Source organism: Astatotilapia calliptera, chromosome 18, assembly GCF_900246225.1.
Source record: "Astatotilapia calliptera chromosome 18, fAstCal1.2, whole genome shotgun sequence".
Lineage (NCBI taxonomy): Eukaryota > Metazoa > Chordata > Actinopteri > Cichliformes > Cichlidae > Astatotilapia > Astatotilapia calliptera.
Genome location: NC_039319.1, coordinates 11,693,313 through 11,717,573, shown reverse-complemented (window position 1 = coordinate 11,717,573; position 24,261 = coordinate 11,693,313). Strand labels below are relative to the sequence as shown.

General features: G+C 43.7%; 1 protein-coding gene across 31 annotated transcripts in view; it reads right to left on the bottom strand.

Moving 5' to 3' along the window:
• LOC113009894 (receptor-type tyrosine-protein phosphatase F) overlaps nucleotides 1-24,261 on the bottom strand; it is a 161,371-nt gene that overhangs the window by 24,475 nt on the left and 112,635 nt on the right. For 10 of the 31 annotated variants that reach the window (XM_026148485.1, XM_026148495.1, XM_026148487.1 and 7 more), the window contains 11 exons: nucleotides 23,711-23,904; nucleotides 18,898-18,924; nucleotides 15,747-15,864; nucleotides 14,742-15,326; nucleotides 13,888-13,988; nucleotides 13,029-13,276; nucleotides 11,737-11,815; nucleotides 10,421-10,645; nucleotides 4,142-4,296; nucleotides 2,670-2,681; nucleotides 550-662 (listed from right to left, as the gene is read on the bottom strand). In XM_026148485.1, coding sequence (XP_026004270.1) covers nucleotides 550-662; nucleotides 2,670-2,681; nucleotides 4,142-4,296; nucleotides 10,421-10,645; nucleotides 11,737-11,815; nucleotides 13,029-13,276; nucleotides 13,888-13,988; nucleotides 14,742-15,326; nucleotides 15,747-15,864; nucleotides 18,898-18,924; nucleotides 23,711-23,904 — 1,857 coding nt within the window. The remainder of the gene's footprint in view (nucleotides 1-549; nucleotides 663-2,669; nucleotides 2,682-4,141; nucleotides 4,297-10,420; nucleotides 10,646-11,736; nucleotides 11,816-13,028; nucleotides 13,277-13,887; nucleotides 13,989-14,741; nucleotides 15,327-15,746; nucleotides 15,865-18,897; nucleotides 18,925-23,710; nucleotides 23,905-24,261) is intronic. The other 21 variants (XM_026148489.1, XM_026148498.1, XM_026148492.1 and 18 more) reach the window with 7 other exon arrangements.

Here is a 24,261-nt window from a genome sequence, read left to right as displayed (position 1 = left end):
AAAAAATCTTGAAAATAAAAGACATTAAAGAATACTATTAAAGATATGAGTGACCTTTATATATTCTTTCAGCACTGAAGATAAAATCTGTTTTTGAGTTAACGACTGATGAATTTTAGGAGCGCTTTCATTTTGGAAATGACGCTCTTTCAAATCCCTAGTCAAAAAGCAGAATATCCTTTTTTCTTCATTTTGATATTAAAAAACTGAATTCTTTTCCTGCAAAGCACTGATTAAAAAATAAAACACACATGTACAAGTTTCTAGGTTTACCCTTAAACAGACCCATGAGAAGAAGTTGAGGCTGATGCCTTTTTCCCGTCTTATCAAAGTTACATCGACTTGTAAACATCAACCCTCAAGCTTTAAATTACAAAGAGAGCTTCGAATGCTTTATTAAAGCAGAACTCTGTAAGCTTGCAACTGTCTTAATAACACGGATAACTGTGTCACTACTGTCTTAAACCAGAAAGTTCAGAAAGTTCAGAGCGGAAAGCAGAGAAAAGTTTACATAAACTCTTTGTTGTTCCTTGTGTAGCTGTTTGTTACCTGGGGTCTGGTAGTTGAGTCTTCTCATCTCTACAGGGTCGGAAGAGTTGCCCAGCAGGGAGTCTTTCACCCCACCCGAGTGCTCGTCTTTAGGTAAGGGTGATGCACGCTTCCTGTGGTGGTAGAAGCAGACAGTAAGAGCATTTCAAGCTGAGCTCTAAGCTCAAAGTTAGCCGTACGCTGAATAAAAGCATACAGGCTGTATGCAGAAAGATTCAAAATTACATCAGTGATTCCTCTATTCAGAACAAAAACAAACAAAAAATGCACACATTTTCATGCTGTTTCACACTTGATGAGGTTAATGACATAGTTGATGGTTTTCAAAGCTACTTTTGAGGACCACCAATTCAAGAGATAGTATGCATCATCCTCATTAGTTTGAAAAAACTGGAGTTTAATGTGTTTGAAGAAACACCGTAATTTTCCTGGAGTGGGCTAGGTTTGGCTTGTTTGCGGCTGGATAGGTGACAGCTGCAGTGTGGGAATGTGTACATGACTGCCTGTTTGTGTGTAGTAAAGACAGAAATGTGTGCTTTCCGCTGCTGTTTGTGTGCGCGAGTGCTAACAACACATTGTGTTTACTGGCTTCCAGATTGAGAGGAAAACAGGCGGAAGCTGTAATTAGCTCATCAGCTGGGTGGCACAACACAGGGTAATTAGACCAGTTCTGCAGCACCTGTGCTGCTGGGCCCGGCCTAGCTGAGTCTAGCATAGCACAGAACAGAGCAGCACAGCTCGGACTGGCTCAGCTCAGTCGACCGTGAAAAGGAAAAGAAAGCATGTTTTCAGATAGCCGGCATCTGTTGACATACACACACAAACAGGCACACAGATGTACGCTTTCCCATCTCTCCAACTTTTACAAGTACAAACACACAGAGACACTCATACAGATACAGCTGCACACTCACAAGCCTTCTGACTGCAAATGGAAATGGGCGGAAGGAAGCATCAGGGTGCCCTGTGGAAATTTCACATCTCATTGCACTCCATTTGCAAGTGGCGAGCGTGGGTTTTAGGAAAGAGCAGGGCCTTCTGTTGAAGCCCAGCGTGGTGAGAATACACAAAGCTGCTGGTGCACACACAGCCTTAACCCGGTCCACCTCAGCCACTGGGGCTGGGGGCCTCTCTGCCACCTGTTATCTTATGCTGCAGAGGCTTAAGTTAATGCTAGCTGCATGACGGTTAATCTATGACAAGCATCACTTCCTCTCCAGCCGAGAGCTGAGCCAGACCGTATCTGGTTTTCCCAGAGTTTGCTCTTAGGCTCGGCTAGACTGAGGGAGGGGATGAGAGAGATCTGTCCTCTGCACACCTCATCCATACCTCTGACCCACTCAGATGCCAATCAGTGCTACATGACACTTTAGTGCTGTCCTAAAGTAAATGTGGCTCATCTTGGGCTCAAAGTGATGGTTAAAATGTGAGAATGTAAAGTAGACGCACATGCACACTGTGAGAACATGAGTGTGTTTGCAGTACAGGGTGTGCTTAATGAGGCTAGAACAGGCCCCTTTGTTGCGACTCCTGCCAAGGGGAAGCAGGAAAAGGAGGGGAAAAAAGGCTAAAAGTAGAGGAATGGGTCTCAGTGGAAAATGTCAGCTTAAAAGATGGGAACATTTCTTTTTCAGCAGTTTCTCTGTCTGGCATTTACTTCACAATGGCCCATTCAGCAGCAGGTGATGCCTTGGCATATTCAGATGGGGCCAGTCTTGAAGGGGCACGCTGACACTGGCTGGATAATGAAACGCAGCACGGAGACAAACCACAGCAGACAGAACGATCTGTGGGAGGAACGCTGGGACTAGATGTGAAACATGCACCGGTACACGGACATGACCCTGGAGCTCCTCTGACCTCAGTTACCCAGGGCTGCAGAGTCTGCTCTTTCTCATGTATTGTACAATTTCTTAAAGTCGAACACATCAGACACAAAGATGATTCCTGAGATTCCTTTGAGATGATGCTTTTGGTGTGCAATGTCAATTAGAGATGAGAGACAGCCAACTCTGCAACCCCATAGAGATGATTAATACCACCAATTTCACAACACGGATGAAAACGACTTGGGCAGTGGGAGATGAAATTGTGATGGATGTTTCAGGGAAAGTACCCACCTTTCCTGTTTGCTGCATTCACAAAGGCAAGAAAGAAGTCGGGGTGTTAATGTGTAATAGTTATGCAGAAGTATTTTTTAACACATATCTTGATCTAACTGGACTGTTTTCCAAAGACTAAAAAAAAGCCAAATATTGAAAGCAAATGATTTTTAAAAAGTTATCGTAAAAAAAAATCTCTCGAGCCTTTTGAGAATAATCATGGCTTTGTTTGCTGCTAGTGTTGGTCTTGGCGACTCTGCAGGTAGCAATAACAACCAGAGCTACAGTGTGATTATTCCTCTGCACATTTACTGCCAGTCCGCAGTGAAAAGGGCACGCAGCCACCTCCCCACAGTCCCTCCTGTCAATCTGTGTCTACATGAAGAAAGGGCTTCCAGACAGAGGACGTGCTACTCAGCAGTGAGCTGTCTCAAGGCCTATTATTAACCAGTCCCTTTCTAAGTCTGCCGGAGACAGCAGCCACATAGCAAGGCTGCAAGGCTGAGGATGGCAGGTGAGGCACGTATGATGTGAAATTAAGATCTTGTAATGGATCCATCAGGACAAGATAGTAGGTAGGACTTAATCATGAAGAAGTGAAGTGAGGGGAAAGAGTCCTGCAGCCAGTGCAATATTCTTTAAAATTAATGATGTACAAATAACTGTGCATGACTACCATGCTTGAAGAAAGGCTGGTTTTATAGAGCTGCATGAGTTACTTTTTGGTTATTTGGGAAAAAAAGGTTAATTGTTAATTATAGCTCCATTATTTTGTTATTGAAAATCTATAATTGAAAGTCATGTCTGACAGGACAAAAGTCAAAGATGTTCAAAGTGCAAATATTCATTAGAATATAGCTGGAAGTCTTCACAGCTTATAAGCAGAACTGAGCAAATGTTTGGCATTTTTGTTTAATAAATCACTTAAAATCATTAATTCTAATCGACTAGTCGTTTTAACATTAGCCATTAAAGTTTCTCCAAAGCACCTCGTTGGTCTGTACATAGTCATGGTGTGCTGCACAGAGGCACCCGAAGTGCTTTAAAGAGATATTGACTAAGCGTTTACTTGAGCCCTCTGTTGCACCCTTCTGTTTCTTATTTCAAATGACCAATGGTGTTGGCAAAAACACATTCCTCACTCCTAACTAAGAGATTTTGACAGCCAAGCTGTGCTTTTTATTAGGGAGGCAATGTCAGTTGCCATTTCTGCTGAGACTTCACATAGTACTGCTGAAAATAGCCAGCTGGGCCAAAATATTTTGTATGAAAAAAAACAAATCAACGTGTCTTTGGCTCTCCTCTCATTACCGTGTATATTATGCAAAGGAAAGTGGATGTTATAGTTTGGTGTGCGAGGAGCCTGGTGCAAGTGGCAGGAAGAAGCACGTCTCATTACCATTCCTGATGCAACCATAAGAAACCTACAATCACAAGTGTCACCGCATTTCAACCTCAACCAACTAATAATCAGAAGCATGGCTTCTTACTTCTTAAAGATGAGGATGGCGATGACGATGCTGATGATGAGCAGCACAGCCAGCACTGGGCCCATGACCCACAGCATTTCAGACTGCTCCATCCCTTGAGCCATACTTGAAGTGACCTCGATTGGATCTGAGTAGGGACTAGCTGAATATGTCATCTGTAAGGAAACAGAAAAGAGAGTACAGGTACATCAGAGAGGCACTTCAGACTTTTTAGTATGTATGCAAGGTCTCCCTTCTCATTTAAGTGTAATCTGGATTCCCTAGGGTGTTTAAAACTGCCTAAAGTTAAAAAAAAGAAGCTCAAACATCAAAGGAAAAGGCACTGGACTCGGGGAGAACGAGCATGTTGCTAACATGAATTTAAAATTCTACACAGGGTTCAACTGTAGATCAACCACTTATATACTTAAAGGACAATTAAAAAAGATACTGACACTTTGAATATGTAGCACTTTCTGTGGCTGAAGTAACAAAACTGGAAACAAAGTTTTCTACATAAGAGATAAACCAAATATCTCACTTCCCATATCTTGTTTCTGGCACTCGGATAGTCAAGTTGTGTCAACTTAGTAATAGATGACAGTCCAGTGATGAAGCAGAGCAGGCCACAGAGCTATCGACCAAACTCAAATCAAGTTTATATATTTCTGTTAGAAAAAACTAAGACGGCTGATGACAGAGCGACTGACACCAGAGTGAGGGAGGTAGAGATGGAGAGGCAGGGATAAGTGTGCATGTCCCTTGGTCGCTGAGATAAATGGGGGCACAAGAGAGGACTCATCTCTTCTTCATTAGTGTTCACACCGTGACAGAAGCGGAGGAGGTGACGACGAGGGTGCATTTCCACCTTGGTTGTAAATGAGACATCTTTCCACTCCACGTCTCTGAATGATGGGGGAAAGGGAGGTGGGGAGGTATGCATCGGTGTGTATGTATCTGAGGACGGGGTACCCGAGGGGATGCAGTATGGTGCATGGTTAAAAAAAAAAAAAAAAAAAAAAGGTTTGAAGAAGAAGGAATCCAACTGTGAGAGAGCAAGCTGACAGATGAGAAAAAGGGAGGCGTGAGGCATCTGTCATTAGAACTCAGCGTGACACCTATTGAATGACGATAGGAGATGCAGGTTGGGATAGGGAGTACAGAGTGTGGAAGGATATGGGTGACAGATCGCAGACCTCTAAGGGAATTGGGCTCCCAGCATGCAGTGGGAATGGTGGGGCAGCAGGCAGCAGTAATCCGGATCATTAGCTGCACAGCAGCCTGCTCTTCAGTGCACAGGCAGATATTAATTGGAAAGATAAGCTGCGATGAGCTCAAAGAGTCCTGCGCTCTGTCATATAGTTCTGTTATCACTCATGCTCTTGGACAACTGCCATGAAAACTTACACTTTGGGTGTGTGTGATACGGCACGTCTCAGTGGTGTACGTGCAAACCACCATGCTCTCATAGTGATAACTCAAGCAGGAAAGTGAAAAAATTCACATTTTCATGACAGCAATAGTTTACAGCAGCAATGTTTCACATTTGTCTCTGTCTCTCTCACACACACGCACACAGACAGACACACAGCAGGGACATGAGACCAGCTTTCTACCATTCTGAGCGCCTTTGGGAGGAACCTATTATCCAAGAACAAAGAAAAACGGCACAGCAATGGGACGCTGCTGATGTGACGACACCACAAGGCTTCCTGTTCTTTTGGGAAGGCCCGAAAAAGGCTGTAGGATATGGCCCTGCAGGGAATCCTGGGAAAAACTTTTTTTTTAATGAGGTAACAAATAACTGCAGCTGTGCTTTCAGAGAAGGATAAGAGAAGAAGAGCAAGAGCAGAGGAGAGAGCTGAACAAAAAGAGAGGGCTTTTTGTCTGGTGGTCACGGTGAAGTAGTGGGATCATCCATTTGAACGGCCCTAATATCTGATAAAAGCTCAGTCACGCAGCTCCTAATGCTTCTGCCCTCGCACAGCGGTATCACAATGGAGCAATGGTGCAGTGAAGGAATGTGCGAATCTGAGAGTGAGTCAGAGACAGTGAAAGACATAAGTGCATCCCTTACAACTCTGGATCAGTGCGCGTCTCTCTGTAAAGTATGGGCATGCAGTGTGTTTGGATATGCGCGACGTACACATGGAGTGAATACATTGATCATATTGTTACACTGCTGGGAAACACTGGAGCCTTGACGTTTATATGGATGGTATTTTGTCATGTATCACCCACCTAAATGTTGAAACAGAACAAGGCCAAAGAGTTTACCATGTTTATTTAAATTGCATAATTTTTCTTTTTGTCCACAGAGATGTAGCAGGATCTACATCTACAGGAGGGGCTACAGACGTGGGTAAAAACACAGAGAGATGAAGCTAAACACATTTTGCAGTGCAATCGCATTTAGAAAGTGAATTAGATGCTGAAAACAGATTTGATAAAATTCTATTAAATGCCATCCCCACTAGAGAAGAGATAGAAGAAAATGACAAGTAGAAGAGAATAAACAATAAAAGAAATACTGTAGATAAAGATATATACAACTGTAAGAATTATCAGTGATGTATTTGGTTGCGTATGTGTGTGCGACTGTGTGCAAGAACTGCAAACAAAAGCGTGTATGTTTTTGTGTGAGCACACCTGGAACATCAGTTTTTCTGAGCCTTTTCACAAACTTCTCTAAGCCTGCACGAGTGAAGGTATTTGTTTTGGTCGCAGCCACTAGCGAAGAGTGTGTGTGTGTGTGTGTGTGTGTGTGTGTGTGTGTGTGTGTCTGTGAGAGAGAGACTATATTTGTCTGAGACAAAGTAAGAGAACAAGGGAGAGAGAGAGGGAGATAGTGGGTGATGTGAGATGGCAGAGAGAGGAGACAGAGGAAAAGGTGTTGTGGTAGTAGCAGTGTATCGAGTCTGCTATCTGGCCCGTGAGCTACACAGCTTCCGCAGTCAGCCACTGCTCCTCCATCCCCTGAGCACAGAATCCGCTATGCACAGCGCAGGCAAATTTGTTTCAACTCGCCGTTGACCCCGCGAGCTCCTCAACTCTCCAAAAGTGGCTTAAATAAGCTGCGGGGTGCGCGCCAAACAAAAAACACAAACGCGCAAAGACGCCTATTATGAATCCGCCGCTCTCTCTGCCTCCCCGGGGAGGCTGAAAAGCCCACACGCTTGTCATCACTGCATGACATAGGGGAGGAGAAATGAAGGCACAAAAACTTGAGGGGGAAAGACGATAGTATGTATGAATATGCCTTTATCCATGAAGAACAGAAGTGTGGCTACTTCGTACGATGACCTCACTATTTCATCGGTTACTTTCTTATCCATGCAACCATTCAGCACCAGAAACTACATGTATTACTCCTTTCTAACTGTCTGAATACCAAGCACTCAGATATCTGGAGGCATTGCTACAGGGGAATACCTCCAGGAGTGGATGGGACACAGTGCATTTGAATGGTGACTTTGCCTTTATTTAAACTCCACTCAGTGACTTGAATATGCTCATGTTCCCATCTTGTTTTCCTGTCATAATTCTCTTTTTAATATTATCTGTCAAAGCCTTTTAAATTATGAAAAAACAACCCCGTCCTCCATGCTGAGGGGATTGTGAGTTCATAGCACCGGCAGATTTAGTGCTACAATATCAATTCTTTTTGGGAACGCAGGAAATGCTTGGGTAGCATTGCAAATAGCAAAACACCCCATTATGATTTTTTTTTCTCTCTCCCAGAACATCTAATTTCCCTCAAAATAAAAGCGCACATTAAACACGAGCTCCTCCTCAAACATTCGTTCACTTCCTCTCATCTGGGCTTCACAGGCTGGACAGGACGCGAGACACAATTTTTGCTACCCTCTTTTTCTCTATCAAACGCCACCCCTACTCTCTGTCTCACATCACACAATATTTCATGCCTCCTCCCTCCCTCACTCTCTTCTCGCATTAAATGATACTGTTTATACACACCCAGCATCTATCATCCCATTTCACACCTCCCCCGGCTTGTTTATCCGCCTTGGGTGCTGGGGAGACATAAAGGCACCCTCTCTTCTTCTGCCCCTCTCTCTTCCTCGCTCTCTTCCCCCTTTGCCTTCCTTCTCTTCTTCCCTCCAACCACTGCTGGCTGCTTGTGGCCGTTGATATACGAGGGCTTATTAAATCCTGGCGGTCTTGTTTGATCTACACTGGGGGAGTTTGGGTGGTTGCGAGAAAGTGTGGTAAAGACACAAGTCATTTATTCCACTACTTGTTGTCTTATTCTCCTGGGTCTGGTGAAGATCCTGCTCGAGGCAGCTTCTGCTAACTGCTCGATCCTCCTGCATGCTTTACCTTCTGTACCCGTGTGTTTAGTAATAAACGCTCGAAAGCGGCGCGTTGGGGGTGACAAAAACAAACACTGCCGTGTTTCCCAAGGAGTGCAGTTAGGGGATTTGTGCAGAAATCAATGACTGCAGTAGCCACCTCACCATTCAGTATGCTTAAAAGCACACGTGAAGCCAGGATAGGAGAAATGAGAAAATCAAGGTGTTTACATGCTCTATAATAATCCTGTTAGTGTAGATGTTGTGCTTATTATATGGAGCAGGTCAGCTATTGGATTTTTTTTATCCCTTATTGTATTTTTGAACCATGGATGGCATATTTTAAGTGAATTTGTGAGCTGTAGCCTGAAGTGGGGTTTTTTTCTGTCAGAGCATTTTGACAGTTCAGTTAGGGGACATGATATGTAGAAAAAACTGACTGCTTTCACGATCTGTATGCACACCTCTGTGAATGTTTTCACAAAAGCACCAACGTTCTGAAATGGTTGTCAGCTTATTTTGATTTAGCTTCAAAATGTGAGTTTTAGCCATCCACACTCGAATACTCATTTTAGGGCCAAGAATGCACTGCCACGTCTAATGATCTCTCCTTTAATCTTTGTCACGGCAGCACTTTCTCTGTCTAAAGTCTTTGTCATGTGGCGCCGTAAAATGTTTTTTTTAGAAAACCATTTGTGTTTGTACATCAGAAGTACACTGCAGCATTACTATTCATGTTTGCTTTAATCTGCTATCCTAATTCAGGAAATTAAGTGTCCTATTTACATACATTTTAGGAAATGAGTTTGCTGCAGAAAGCTGAAGTGAAGGTAAACACACTGGCTGACTCACAGAGTGAGTGAATCTGATTGATCCAAGTGATTAAGTTTAAAAGCAGGTGGGTACGACGCAGTTTAAGGAGGGCAAGTGCACAGAAAGAGAGAAATCTTGAGCGCTGCTGATCCAGCATGGTGTATCTTGCAGGTACGGTGAGAGTGTTGTGCAGTGATGGGATTTAAGCATCTGCTTTGAAGTAAAGTATACCGTGGTTGCCCGCTATAGCCTCCCCTGCATGTCCCTCCTCTTTCCTGAGTGAAAGAGTAGGGGATTACTGGAGTAGGGTAGTGGTGGTGGGGGGCTTTAGGGACATGTAAAGCAGCATTTCAAGGGAATCAGGCCTGCTTTACAGACTCCCGAGACCCTGAGACCAGGCCCTCATCTCCCTCTTAACTTCAGCTGCTCTAATCAATCTTCTCTGCTCTCTTCATGGTAGAGAAATGTGGAGAGGGTGAGAGAAGCAGAGAGAGGGGTAAAGGAAAAAAGCTCAGAGGAGGGAGTGAAGAGAAAGAAATAGGTGAAAAGTCTGGGATTGGGTTTCGGACTTGGAGCGTTCGCTCTCTTCCATTTAAAAAAAATAAAATAAAATCACTCAGGGCACAGCTACTGAATATACATGTCCCGGGTAGCGGTGAAGCTCCGAGCAATCACAGTCGCTCATTCTTTCTGCTGTGAAGTTTACTCCAGACCGTCCCACGGAGAACTGGGCCTCCATGTTGGAGCTGTTTGACGAGTGCATTGGGGCCTGGCTGAGAAAGCCGAGAGTCTAGTATTAGCATTGTAAAGAGATGTGCGCAGGGCCCTGCTGCTGCCGAAATGGCAAAGCTGGATCTCTGATGTCATTGTTAAGTGATAAGGGAGTTATCCGGACAAGCTACAATGACTTTTAGAGGCAGCAGTATTAAAGGATAATTGGCAATAAAAACAAAAACAATTAGACTTCCCACTGCTATTTTGGAACGCTTTGAGGAGCAGAGTGATTAGAGTTTGAGGATGGGTGATAAACTTAAATAATCTGTCCGAGAAAAGAAAAATTAACATGTACCAAAATACAGAAAAGCTTCAGTGTTTAAAAAACAAACGCAAGTTCTTTACTAAAAAGCAAAATAAAGAAGCAACTTACGCCATCAAGGCTGGATGTTTTACTTACATACTGAGCAGTGCTGTCAGTCCCTTCAGATTGAAGTTCAGCCAAGACAAAGCAGAGATACTGCTGTGAGCTCGTCAGGGGCTTGTTGAAGAATTCGTCGTACCTTTTCTCATCACCCAGCATAAAGGTGGTTGGAAGTGACGCAAGCTTGGCAGCAATGTAAGGCTTGGTGGAATCCAAGTGACGTCGGTGTCTTATGACAGAACTTCTACTTGATTTGAGCAGCTGGGGTAGAAAAAGAGAGATTTCTCAATAATACACAACTTTGGCTCTTTGGTCAAAAATCTCTCTTCCATATACACAATGGCATCCAACTTCTCTAAATTTCATCAACTCCTCCTAAAGTCTAAAAAAAGCTTTTGCACTGGCACTAGACATCCAGGTTTGGTTGTTAGCATGCCTCCAAATAAGAGATAATGATTGTGCACAGCTAAAATGGCCTTTGCACAGCAATATAACTGCAAACAATGCAGCCAATCTACGAAGTGAGCAATTAGCACTTGCTCTAGCACACAAACTCAGCATGACTGCCAGCCCGGTTAATAAATGAGCAGACACATACAGCACTGCGGCATTGTGTTTTCAGCAGCATTTTGTTTTCTGTCAGTGATGTCTCATGCACTGCTCCAGATGTAGCTTTATTAAATCATTATGTCGGAGGGAGGAGACAATGGCCTGCTCGGTGTTTAATGACTCAGGGAGTCCCATCTCTCTCCCTCTCAGTCTCTTCTGTTATTTCTACAGGGAGCTTGAACAATAGCGATTCAGACCAACGAGCCTCGCAGTTTACTTAAAAATTATGCTATTAATATTTAGGCATGTCATTTAGCTTAAATTCCCTCATGGACAAGGAAGACCTTTATTCAATGGAATAATAAGGCAGTCATAAATCTTTGTCCTCATTTGAATAACTCATGTAAAACTTTGTCTACAGGCGGCAAAGCCTGACTATAAACAATTTAAAGAAAAATATAGAGGTAGAGCAGTAATTCTTTTGACTACAATTGTGAAAATGACCACACAGTTTGATTGCCTAACATCTACAACAATACAAATAATTAAACAAAGACCAAACTATTTTATGTACACACAAATTGCTATATTCAACAAATGGGCAGTGTCTGCAGACCTGGCATTCACTCAGGACACTCCCCACCTAGCTGAGTGAGTCATTGTTTAAAATCTCTTTCTTCTGGCGCCCAGGAGGGTAAAGCTAATTAGTTTCCACTCGTGACTTTCTACCCAGTTGGACCAGAGAGTGCTATTTGGGACCCTGACCTGGCACATTAGCCAATCAGACATGGGCTGGCACTCACCTCATCCATGTCCATCTCGTCTGGATTCTTCCACTTGCGTGTCACCGGGGACATGGGCACCACAACGATGTAGTACCACCTGCCATGAAAAATAAAGCTTGTGTTAAGAAAGACCGGCCGATGCACGTACACACTGAGAACAAAGTGGGCCAAGTGCATTAATAGCACAGTCAAAACAAGGAGGCGTACTTTGACGGTGATCCTTGTTGGGCTGAATTCAAAATTTAAGTAAAACACATGTGGTTCCGACCAAGGTCGAACACCAGCAGATTGGCAATGCATTCGCCAATTAATTGCTAATCACTAAGAACATCTGCCATGTAGACTGGAACAAACACAATCCCAGTGAGGGGAGCCTTCAGCTAGCATAGATCCCCATAGGATTCCTTAGGTTAATAGAAGCAGCTATGTGACTACTCGTGTGTGTTCTCCTGCTTTCAATAAGAAGACCAAAATAGAAGGAAAAGAAAGACATTAGTAAGACATTTAAGACTTTACAGTCAAGCTAAGAGGCTAGGTGATGAATAAAGGAGAATGCTTTGGAGAATGCATTAGGTTATATATGTTTCGTCTCTGCCCCGACTCTGTCTCGGGTACAAGTTTCCCCCCCGATGCAGCATTTGACTACTTGTAAAATCAGGTGCTGCTGACAGCAAAAACAGCTGCTTCTCTCCAGACCTCAACTCTGTGATTCAACAGTGACTCAAGTCTAGTAGTGGGAGAAGAGACGTATAACAAGACTCCTCACCCCCTCCCTCTTACCTACACACCCCCTCAACCCTCCCATCCCCAATCACAGGCACTCCGTGGCTGTCAATCTGTGCTGGACCTTGGCCAGCCCTGACAGCCCTGTAATCTTTTTTACCAATCAACCCCGTGTACTCCCCCTTTACACAGACGTGTCGCTATGTGTGTGCGTTCGAAGGAAAAGGGTCAGGTGCAGTTCTCCTCTTAACAATTTGCGTCAAAAGATAACACAGCTCGACCTGATGTTAAGTCTCAATTATCATCAGCTGCCGTGTCACAAAAATGGCTCAGAGTAAAAGTTGCAATCCTAAGTTCTCGAATAGTTTTAGTAGCGATCAGACACACGTGTCGCATTAGGTCCCAAATTTACAGTTTCGTGGCTGTAAATTTTTGTATTAACATCAATTTTAAAATGATAAATGTATAACTTATATGCATCACAATCTGTGTACATAAAAAGCAAAACCTGTTTGTTACTCCTGACTAATAACAATCATTTTCTAGCCCAGAGCAAGCCTGTGTGGTTAGTCCCCATCAGTACGTACTTGACACGAGTGGTGGTCTGGATCTTTGGCAGGGTGATGTTCATCTTGCCACCTTGAGCATGATGTGTCCTGGGCTTGGTCTGGATCAGGTCAGGGGCAGTGCGGATGGACACCTGCTGCTGAAGACCTCCGGCAATGTTGCCCCTGCTTGTCAGTACAAAGGAGTAGTCTGTGTCTGGCTGCAGCTGCGTGATCAGCTTCCTCTTCAGGTTTCCCATCACTTCCACGCTTTGCTGGTTATACAAGATCTGTAAGCACACGGGGGGGAAACTTGGGAGTTGTGATTTACGGCAGCACAGATATACAGCCTGAATATCGTTTGCTCACACGCACCACTCTCTCTTCCCTCTCAAACGCACACACGTGGAAAAAAAAGAAAAAGAAAAGAAAAGCAAAAACAGTATGGTCCTAAGGGAGATGCCCATCTTATCTGACACCTCATCTCAAGTGCTTCAAGCGTCGCACTCGCCCACTGGCGCATATCCAATGTTCTTTTACACCTTAAATTGTCTTTGCTCCCCTATCATTTGGGTGGGAATTGATATATCACTTTGACAGATTATTACACCTCATAAACGAGCATGAATTGGGATTTTCATAGTTTTTGTGCAAATACAAAAAGTGACTCAATCATATTGTGATAAGTGTCAGCACCTAATATTGCTTTTTCATATTACAAATGGCTGTACAGCATGTCAGAACATGTTATTGAAGTAGAATAAGAGTTGTTGTTTTTTTTTAATCCAGCGTTTTTTAATTTAAATTGTACTGCAAGTATTTTGTCTGTGCAAACTCAGTTCATATTCAATCTTTTTTGCACCTCGTGTCAGCAATGGCCGTCTACCTGGCTGGTACTTACCTTAAAAGGTGCTTGGGGTTTGTAGTTTGGTGGCAAATCCCAGGTGAGCAAGACGGACGTTTTCATGACAGCTTTGACACCAAAGTTCAGGGTGGGGAAAGCTAGGATGAGGAAAATCCACTCATTAATACCTCAAGTAAGACATCTTGTACACCACAAAAAGTAATCTCTGTGCATAATTTCATTTCACACTACTATAAAGCAGCACACGAGCAAGTCGCCCCTTCAGTAAACAACGCGAACATATTCTGCTGTAATTCCTTATGACCAAACCTGAAAAGCCACAGGAGTGTTCAGAGAACATTAACAATCGCATTCACGCTTGATTACAGATCATACAAAAATAGACTCCATTTCCCTGAGCCTGTCCCATTTATTGCCGCCCATTCACAAGACACACTCAACAAGCCGAGATCACTGTGATTACCAAGAAATGCATATGACATGAGGAGTGGCAACATGTGTCTTAAAACAGGCATCGTGCATGGTTATAAATAAGAAATCTTTCATTTATAAGATTATAAAATGCATGAGAAGCTACATGCTGGGTAACATTTAGATTTGTGTGTAATGGGAGGGAGGACGAGGAGGCATGGTAATGTGACTGTAGCGTGTAATGAGATTAGTACTCTATAAATCAATAAACACAGTCATGTACTACAGTATGCTGAGTGGAAGATGGGAAAGACACAGCACCGATAAAGTTTAAAACAGAAGCGAGTGACATGTGTTTATGGTGAGCAATGACATGACTGTGCGTCTAAGAGTGCCAATGTTTATGCAAGCACGTCATTATGTTTTCATATTAAATATCTCTGAAGTGTTTATGTATAAATGTTAGTCAGATGTCCTACCACTTATCCTACCATTCGACATGGTCCTGCTCTGGATGCTGGGGCTGAGGGGTCCGCCGCCCTTACTGGTGAATGCCTGCACCCGGATGTCGTAAGTGGTGTCAGGTTTAAGGTCCTGGATAGTCATGTGTGTTTCGGTGGTGCGGTTGGTGCTGTTTGTCTGACTGTTGATGTCCCTGTATACCACCAAGTAATGTGTGATCTTGCCATTCCTTTCCGCTAGCGGCGGGGGCTTCCAGGTCAGCTGGGTGCTGGACTGCGTCAGGCCCGTAACTTGGAGGTTGGACGGGAAGCCTGAGGGCACGTCTTCGGGTGTGCTGATCTCCTTAACGTGAGGTTCGCCGATGCCTGCACGGTTACGCGCGCTGAGGCGGAAGACGTAGGTGGCGCCTTTGTGCAGGCCAGTGACAGTATGGTGGTCGTCAGTCTTTCTCATCTCGCGCGAGGTGTAGGTGTCCTCATCGGTGCGCTTGTACTGCAGCTGGTAGCCCATCAGCTCCCCCACCATATCCTTGGGGGGCTGCCATTGGAGCAGTGCTGTGTTGCCCATGGTGGTACTAATCATCATACTGGGTTTGCCTGGCACTGGTTGAAGTAGAGATTTAAATAGGAAAAAATTACTTGCACTTTAATTGCTTTATAAGTCAAAGACATATTTTTCAATTCACATCAAATTTGTGGCACTTAATGAGTAAAAACCTGTATTCTATCTAAAGGCCACAAGATGGCGATAGTTGTGATTGTGACGTCTATGGAAAAGACTTGACCTCTGTAAGCACTTGGCTGCTCTTAGTCACTCGTTTTGGGTCGTACTGAACAAAATACATTTTGTAATCTTTGGTCGTACCATGTTTCAACAAGTTTGATTTTCTTTGGTATTTTTCAGTCGTTCATTGTCAATCACAAATCATTAGCCAAAGTCATTACTCAATGAGCAAATGATTTCCAAAGCAAGACTCCACACTAACAGACTCACATGAAAACCCCACTAACACTGATTCTGACCTGCTCCAGTTGTGGTGATGACTTTAGCTTTGCTACGAGCACCATCTCCCTTCAGGGTGTATGCTGCTACAGTTACAGAGTAGGTGGTTTCAGACTGCAGCCCACCAATTATGGCCTCCTGTAAAAGTGAAAAAGAAAAAAAAAAAATCACAAGGTCAGATGTTAACAGGCGTCAGTGAGCCTGAGCGAAACCTCTCCAACCACCCTCTCACACAAGCTCCGATCCCCTGACAAACACACAGCACCAAAGGAAACCGCAGTAAGATTAACCCCCCTTCTCCAACCACGTGTGGGTTCTTGAGCAATTAGCCTAAAAACAAAATATGTCAAACTTTTAATAGAGAAAGAAGGCACACAAACAGGCCCAGGAACTTTTCTTGGTACTGAAAAGCTCCTGTACCTAACTGTAAGGAACACGCTGAACCCATTAACTAACAAACCAACTAAATTAATCAGAACATCACCCGTGTGTCAGTTTTCATGCCTGCTGCATGGATAAGCATGAGATAATACCCAGAGGAGCTTAAGTTCATCGCTAAACAGACTATTAAAACCCACAAAATAGTACACCGACTGTGGGACTGCTGTTAAAACTCTTTGAACATAATCCTTCAGATAAATAAACATCAGGGTGATTAAAAATTACTTTTTTTTTTAAGAATAAGATTATTGGTACTTATTCTCCTCTGGCTGATTGCCCAAACAGTCTCTGCACAAAAACACAGACACACTACGGTGAATGAACAAATGAGTAACTCAGCAGTCAGGAATGAACAGACAGAAAAACAACTGAGGTAACACACTGTTACGGCTAACCTGCTGCAGTGCTGGCACTCACTTTACCACACTGCATCAGTCTGAACAAAAACACACCCACACGCTGGAATTAAATACTCTGAGCTTGAACAAAGCCCATATCCAAACAAACAAACAGAAACACACACACAGGAATACACATACTAATATACATAAATGAAGGATACACACAGTATACATGCACGTAAAATGTGCACATCAGCACGCACACATTGGTACACACACACACGCACAACAACTTAATGCCTTCGGCTTGAGCGCACATGCAGGAGTTGTCCGGTTCTGACTGGAGCCGCTGAGAGGACGAACACACAGATGCCTACGAGCCTTCCTGCCGGAACTTCTCACAAACTTCTCAGACGCTTGGAATATTATACAGCCTTGCCCTAACGCGGTTTCTCCAACTAATGAAGTTTTAATTTCCTAACCATAGAAGAACATTAAACAGTCTACATAACCCAGCGCTGTTTGACGGTGGTTTTTACTGCCTCTCTCTTTAAGGGACATTTGGTGCTCCCCTGCTAACCTTTAAGAGGGATGAGGGTGAAAATGCTAAATTACTGTATCATAAAGCCATTTTAACTTTATGGAGGAAGTCTCATTACTTTAATCATGCAAAATGGCTTTAACAATCTCAGCAGTGGCAGCTGCACAGATCGGTCCTCTCTTCATTCTGACAAGGTTGATTCAGTTCTAGCAACACTTTTAAAACTCAGCAGAAAATAGAAAAACCCAGGCTTCAAAGTTCCCTTTAGAGCAAATGCTTAGAACAGCACCAAAGGGCATTATAGAGATTAACAAGTCGACTAGTTATAGAAGTGGATTCTTCTCTTCAAGCCTCTCAACACCACTATCCTCACTAGAGTGGAAAAATACCAAGAGAAAAATGGGCTGCGCTGTTAAAACAAATCCCTTCAGATAACTTTTTGCTCAAGATTAATATTTAATGTCCTCTATATGCATCTTTTGCTTTTTAACGCCAGCCAAAATTTCCCGAAAGCTAAAAAAAAAACTCCCTGAGAACAAAGCCATGGGTCAGTAACGCAGGCTTATGTTTTCAGTGTTGACATCTGCCTCGTACTCTATTAGCTACCAAGCACAAAGTCTGCTGTGGCCTAAACATGGCTGCTGAAGAAATAATAAAGATGTGTGAACAGATGTCCTCCTCTGACAGCGTGTAGCTCGCTGTCTGTCAGGTGTTAATCAACGCATTAAGAGGAGAGGGAGAGGAGGCGAGCCTGACTCATGCCATGTGGGTGTAGCTTGAGGAATCCGTGTGCCGTGCAGCCAGGTTTCCGTTTAACTTGGTGCTAATAGCAAATAAATACGACAGCGTGCGCACTTCCCACTGGCTCGTATACGAAACTAACTGAAATAATATATAAACAGATGAAGGAAGAACAAAAAGAGATCAGCCTCAGCCTCTACAGGTGGTTACTGATTCATTAAGTTTTCCATTTGAAATGTCGGCAGGTGAAAAAAAGGAGTGAAAATATCCCAAATGAATTCTTTTTTTGGACTTTATAAAAGCTGAAAACCTTTTTCTTAACATATCTTTGCCCTTGTTTATACACTGAAAATAGGATCCGTTAGTCTGGCAGACTTCTACTGAATTTTTTGACTGGCTACAGTAAGTGGCTCTGCATTTATGCCAGTGCAATATGACGTCTAGGGGGTAATAAGCCATAACAAAGAGCTGCTTGACAGCCACGTAGCAGCGAGCTGCAAACCAGGCACGTGAAAAGAACATGAAAGGCTGGTGGCAATTTCGGAGATGTGTGGAGCTGATAAAAGTCACAGCTCCTCCCCTCAGATAGACATGTCATCTGAAACAGCGGGGAAGACAGCAGGTTAGGCGAGGCCGATTAATGTCGGCATCACACGGGGATAGTGACACAAAGCCTTTGACTACACTGTACTCTCAATGGGGGAAGATGCTTCATGCGCTCTGTACAGAATTGCCTCAGTTCACCTGCGACTGCCCAGCTGTTTCTACAAGGTTCTTTCTTCTGGTAAAATAAGCCTGCATCAGATCTTGCTTTGAAGTTGTAGGAGCTCTTAGACTAAATCACACTAACTCTCTCTCTCACACACACAAACACACGCGCGCAAACACAAACACACAAAAGAAAACATTTGGACACACGTTTCGTGCTGCGGTTATGATCTTTCCTGAGGGTTCACACAGAGTAGATTAAAGTCACACACCTTGCACAGAAATTAACACACATCCACACACAACTCATAATCCAAACACACAAGCACCCCCAAACTGCAAAAAGGAAAAGCGCTTGCCCTGCAAGAGAACCCAGCAGCACACATGTGGGTTACTCACATGCTCGGTGGATTCCTCAATATTCCACTGATGGAGAGAAGACACAGGACACAGGGTGGGGAGAGAAATGAGTCAGAAACAACACAACAGCCATGGAAAAAAAGCGCTCGTCTTTTTTTCACCGACAGATGAATGTAGGTGTCAGCAGAGTCGTGTGGTGGAACAAAACAGTGGGATAGAGTGTGATAGAAGAGAAGGAGTAAAAAAAAGACAAGTTGAGTGGCATACAACAAATTGCGTAACCATAATTGTAATTTTTTTTTTATTGTTTAAATGCACTGCCTTGTTTTTGGTTTGCCTATGAATCCAACAAAAAGCCCCCCTCTTGCTCAATCAGGAGACTTCTATTCGCTATGATGACTATTACACTTTGGATAAGAACTGTAAACTCTGCACAGTCCGTGAAGCATTTCCTTTTTTCTTACAGAAATTGAGGGAAGGCCTTTTATTCATTATATTTCAATATGTATTCAAAATGTTCTCCTTGCTCGCTGTGCCTGGCCAAGTGATTCCTGGGGGAAGTGAAAGCCCATTTCGTGCCGCGGGGCTCCGTCAGTGCCGAGCATGAAATCCTATTACCAGTGCTGCTATGCTAGCCCTGTGACATCAAACCCCATCGATGCAGAACGCCACCGCTGGCGTTTACCAGCAACGTGCTCCACAGTTCAGTTCCTGCAGAGGGGTTCACTGATGGGTGGCCCGGCTGACAAGGGGCAGGAGAGATGACACTGTTGACACTGATGAGGGACAAAGTGGAGAACAGAAAAAGGGGGTGGGAGTGCGGGTGAGGACGGTGGAGTGGGGGAAAAAAATGTTATCATTAGGGTACACGAGTATTGTCACAGCTGCTTGTACCACAGAGGCGAACACTCAAAGGGGAGAAGCAATTGACGTGGCTGGGACAAAAATCAATATTTAACCACCAAGAATTACTGTGAATAGGCCGGTGCCCCCAAATGTATTACATAATATTAACTCCAGTGGCGTTGTACTTGCTAACACTTGTGTCCATTAACTATACAAACAAGACCAACTTAATGTCATGCGTTGTCAAACACTGAGAAAACACACGAAGAGCTTCTTCATCTGCCCAGCATCAACACTTTGCAGGATCATTTTATTAACATGACCAGAGTTTAACCGGGCAGGAGTCTGCAAAAAATACAAATACTTGGAAGTAAAGCCGGTCCTCCTGATCACCCATCACTCCCTCCTTGCTATTCTAGACTTTCACAAACAAAAGGAGCAAGCCTCACACGCTGCTGATTTATTGTGCGGTGGGGAGACTGTGTTCATCATCCTCTATTGACTGTTGGCATATGAAAAGACAAAAGACCCAACTTTTCCTCCTCCCTGTGGATGGTCTTTATTACCAAGCAGTTAAGTGAAGTATGAGCAAGGCCTCTGTAAGGTCTCAGTTGTGACTGGTTGAGGCACACGGCACATCAAAAACTGCTGCCTCATGCTCCCCAGACATAACGGGGCACTAAAGAGTACCATTAAAGAACAGCTGCTGCTTAACTCCATGAATAACAGTTTGCAATGTTCCTAATTGCTTAATTTGTTTACTGTCAACTTCACTCAGTATGTCAACAGAGCAAGCAACACATTAAGGTTCGCAAGAGTTCCTATCTCATCTTGGGCTTAATTCCTTCCTATCGGAACTGCTTTTGCTTCTTTCTTTCTTTTTTGTTGCTTAAATCCATGGGAGAATTATAAATTATCCTCCATTTATATTTCAAATGCCAACGCAAGCTGAAAACACATCATTGCTGATAAGCGTCGTTTGTGGAAACGGAGCGGTATAATTTGCAGGCGGGTGAATGCAAATGTGATGACATGGGCTGAGATGTGTGGCTATAAAAATGGGAACGAGGGGGGAACGAGTGATGTGGAAGAGAAGGAGCTGTCATGATTGATGGAGTGAAACGGGCTGAGGTGCTTCTTTCTCTTTTTTTCCTCCCCCCGATTCCCATTCAACTCCAATCTGAGGCGGCGAAGGCCGTAGAGGCAGTGAAGCATTGCCTCGCTCACACAAACTACAAAAACGCATGAGTGGTCAAACAAAATGAACCTGGAAAGTAGTGCTGAATAAAGGCAAACTTGTGCAGAAATGTATGAAATCACAGACAGCGGCTAATGGCTTCAAACTCAATCACAGCACTTTCTGCACACTTTTATGGATGTGTATATGAAATACACTGCCACAGAGGTTGCCGCAAGTGCACCGTGATGGAGCAGACCGTGTGGTGTGGGAGCTGCCAACTCAGGTCCAGGCCACTTTTCCAACAGAAGTATTTGCAAAGGGGTCGATAACATCACACTGTTAACATGGCCTCTGGTTTAAATTTAGCAGGGAAATGAGGGCGCTGTGTGGGCTCCTGCTTGAAAAGAAAAGAGGCGCTTAAACCGCCCACGCACAGCCGAGCTCTCCTAGCTCTCCTCCCAGTATTTCAGCTAACCCTGAGAGAGGGCGAAAAGGAGAGGAGCCAGAAACACAGAGACAAAGAGAAGGGGAAAGGTGATAGCCATTTTGACAGGATCTGCAATTCAATCAGTCGGCTTAGAATCGTGATTGAAGGTGAGGCTCAGGTATGATGTGAGAGCCCTGGAAAATTTGGATTTTTCTTTTCCTCTTGGCAAGCTTACTGTGAATCCAATTCAGGTAAAAAGGGTGGATGTGGAACCGATTTCACAACACATTAGGGAAATTCATGAGAGAAACACTATGGGATGTGCCAGGATAGAAGGATATTGCTTTTTTCCCGTTTTATTCATCATCAATTACAGGTGTGCGTATGAGGGATTTGCATGTCTCTAGGATGACTCATGAACTCCTCTCGACCAGCTGGAACACCTACTACAAGGTCGGTCTAACAAGTGATCGTGTTTGCGCATGTTATCTTTGCTAGATTTTTTTTTCTAGTTGTTGTGGTGCGTGAATGGAAAGATGTGTGACAAAGAAGGGATTGTTCTAAAACCAGTTGGGCGAACAAGGATAAGGGACCGTTGGCTGACTGTGTGGTCTTTAATGACGTCTGGGCAGGTCCTTGCAGGTTGGTTACTCAGTGCTGTCTCAGAAAACAATCTGTTGAGATGACTCAATCAAGGGTAACCAACCTGCACGCAAGCCTCTGGTAATTACTCAATCAGCTTTTTAAGCAGCGAGAGTGCAAAAGGAGGTCACGGCAGAAAAGGAAGCAAACCGAAGGGAAGGAGAAGAGGAAAATAATAGAAGGTGTGAGAAGAAATTTAGCCGTCTGCCAGGGAGGGGACAGTCTGTTTGAGAGGTGTCCTGGACACTAGACTGGAACATGAGAGCTATCCTGGGTGCCAAATTACAGTGCGTCTTTGTGTTTATTGTGTGAACATGGCACAAATGAGACATGGCAGGGAGAATTGTTTGCATAACAAGTAGGGTCATGTTTAGTTCAGTTTTTCCACAATGCAAAACAAAATCACGCCGAACATGTCGACGTGGAGAAAACACTTACAGGAAGACAAGCAGCCACCATGTTTTCTCCCTTTCCAGATCAAGCGATGCTGTCCTGTCTGTCAAGCACTCTTGTAGACAGTCTGATAACAATGAACTGTCAGTAGCAGCTGCCAAACACTACTGCTGTAAAATAAAGGCTGACTGTGCTCGGGAGTCAAGGCAGTTCTCTTCGTCCAGGTGAAGACATCGACGGGCTGTACTGCATCAGTCAATCACTTGCTGTGGAGACTTGTGTGAGTTTGACAGCCACATATAAATGATTTATGATGTTTTTCTGTTTTGTTTTGTTTTTTAAATCACAGAATATGTCATTACACAACTGGAATCCACAAGCTCCTACTTATCATCTCTTGGGATGTAACACACTGATTCATCACATTGTGACTTTAACAGTGTTTCCACTTGTGTAATGATGAGACACAGGACAGCAAACGAGGGTTAATAACTCTTCTGAAAGGGCAAGGCAGTTTGCACTGCTTGGGAACTGAACCAGCAACTTGTTGGTCTGCCACAGCTGCCATTTATCAGCAAACAGAGCTCAGATAATATATATATATGTGGGTGGTTTTCTTGTGGCCAGAGAGCACTTCCTTGTTCAAATTAGATGCTTTTGTGGAAGACCACTGAGGGCGGGAGTGAATGCGTGCTCGTGCAAATGTTACTCCCGGCAAACAATCAGAAGGAGGTTCTTAAGCTGGTCTCTCCTCTCTCAAACACAGAGAGAAAAAAAAGCAGTACGAGTGCGGTTTTAAGATATTCATGAATCTCTGAATCCCTCTTAAGGATTACAATCTCTCATCCATCTCATGGCGTTGCACAGCTTTGGGCCATTCCAAGAAGCTTGCATTAATGCGTAAAGGACGATGTCAGGAAAATAGCTCTAATTTATAAACATGGTAACAAGGCAGTGCATATGTATTACTGCTAAAACCGCAAAGAGAGGTGCATTGATTCCACTAAGCCACATCCTGATGTAACACATAAAATATTTAATAGCTATTACTGCAGAATTAAAGTGGATCTTATTAGGACAGCTAATCTAAAGCTGTAGGAGCAGGGTACCAATTTAGAGTCAAATGTCACATGTGGAGATAGATAACAAAAAAGAAAAGAGGGGAGGATGGAAACTCCAGTTGACAAGATAGAAAATTCCATGTGTGTCACCCAGTATGGGGGAAATGAAGTGTGAACTCAGACAATGGAAGAGAATAGGGAGGCAGTGGGGAATGAAAATAATGGTAAATGAGCATAAAACAGATATAGACAGTGAGGAAGAAGAGCAGAAAGACCAGGCAAGAGTAAAACATCATGCAGTACCTGGGCCTCTGGCAAAAAAACATCCATGATGTTAGGCTGGCCTCGCGGTTCTCCGTTTTCGAGCCGGGAGAAGACGACCTGGTAGCCTCGGATTTGGCCGTGCTGCTTCCCCTGCAGGGGTGGCTTCCAGGTGACTCGGATAGCTGTGGAATTTATGGCCTCAACCTCCACTTTCCTCGGGGGTGCTCCCGGCACTGAAAATCAGACAAGGACGAAGGGCAGATTAAAAGAGTAAGACAGAAACACAGACAGATGGAGGGACAGTGGAAAGGATGAGAAGAGAGCAAAGAGAAAGAGACGAGGTCGTGACTTATCTTATTTTACTTCGTTTTGTAATGACAATCCAAAACAAATTCTGGGGTGCTGTGTATAATGAAGTGATACATGTACTGACCATGAATTAATAATTTCTAGTCACTTTAGACCTTCTAAGACTACTGCGTCCCAAAAACATCCCTTGTGGGACAGCATGTGGTCTAGCAATGTCTGTAATGCTCTTAATTCCAGAATGAAATAAGCTGTGTTGCAGCAAACTTCAAACACATTAATTA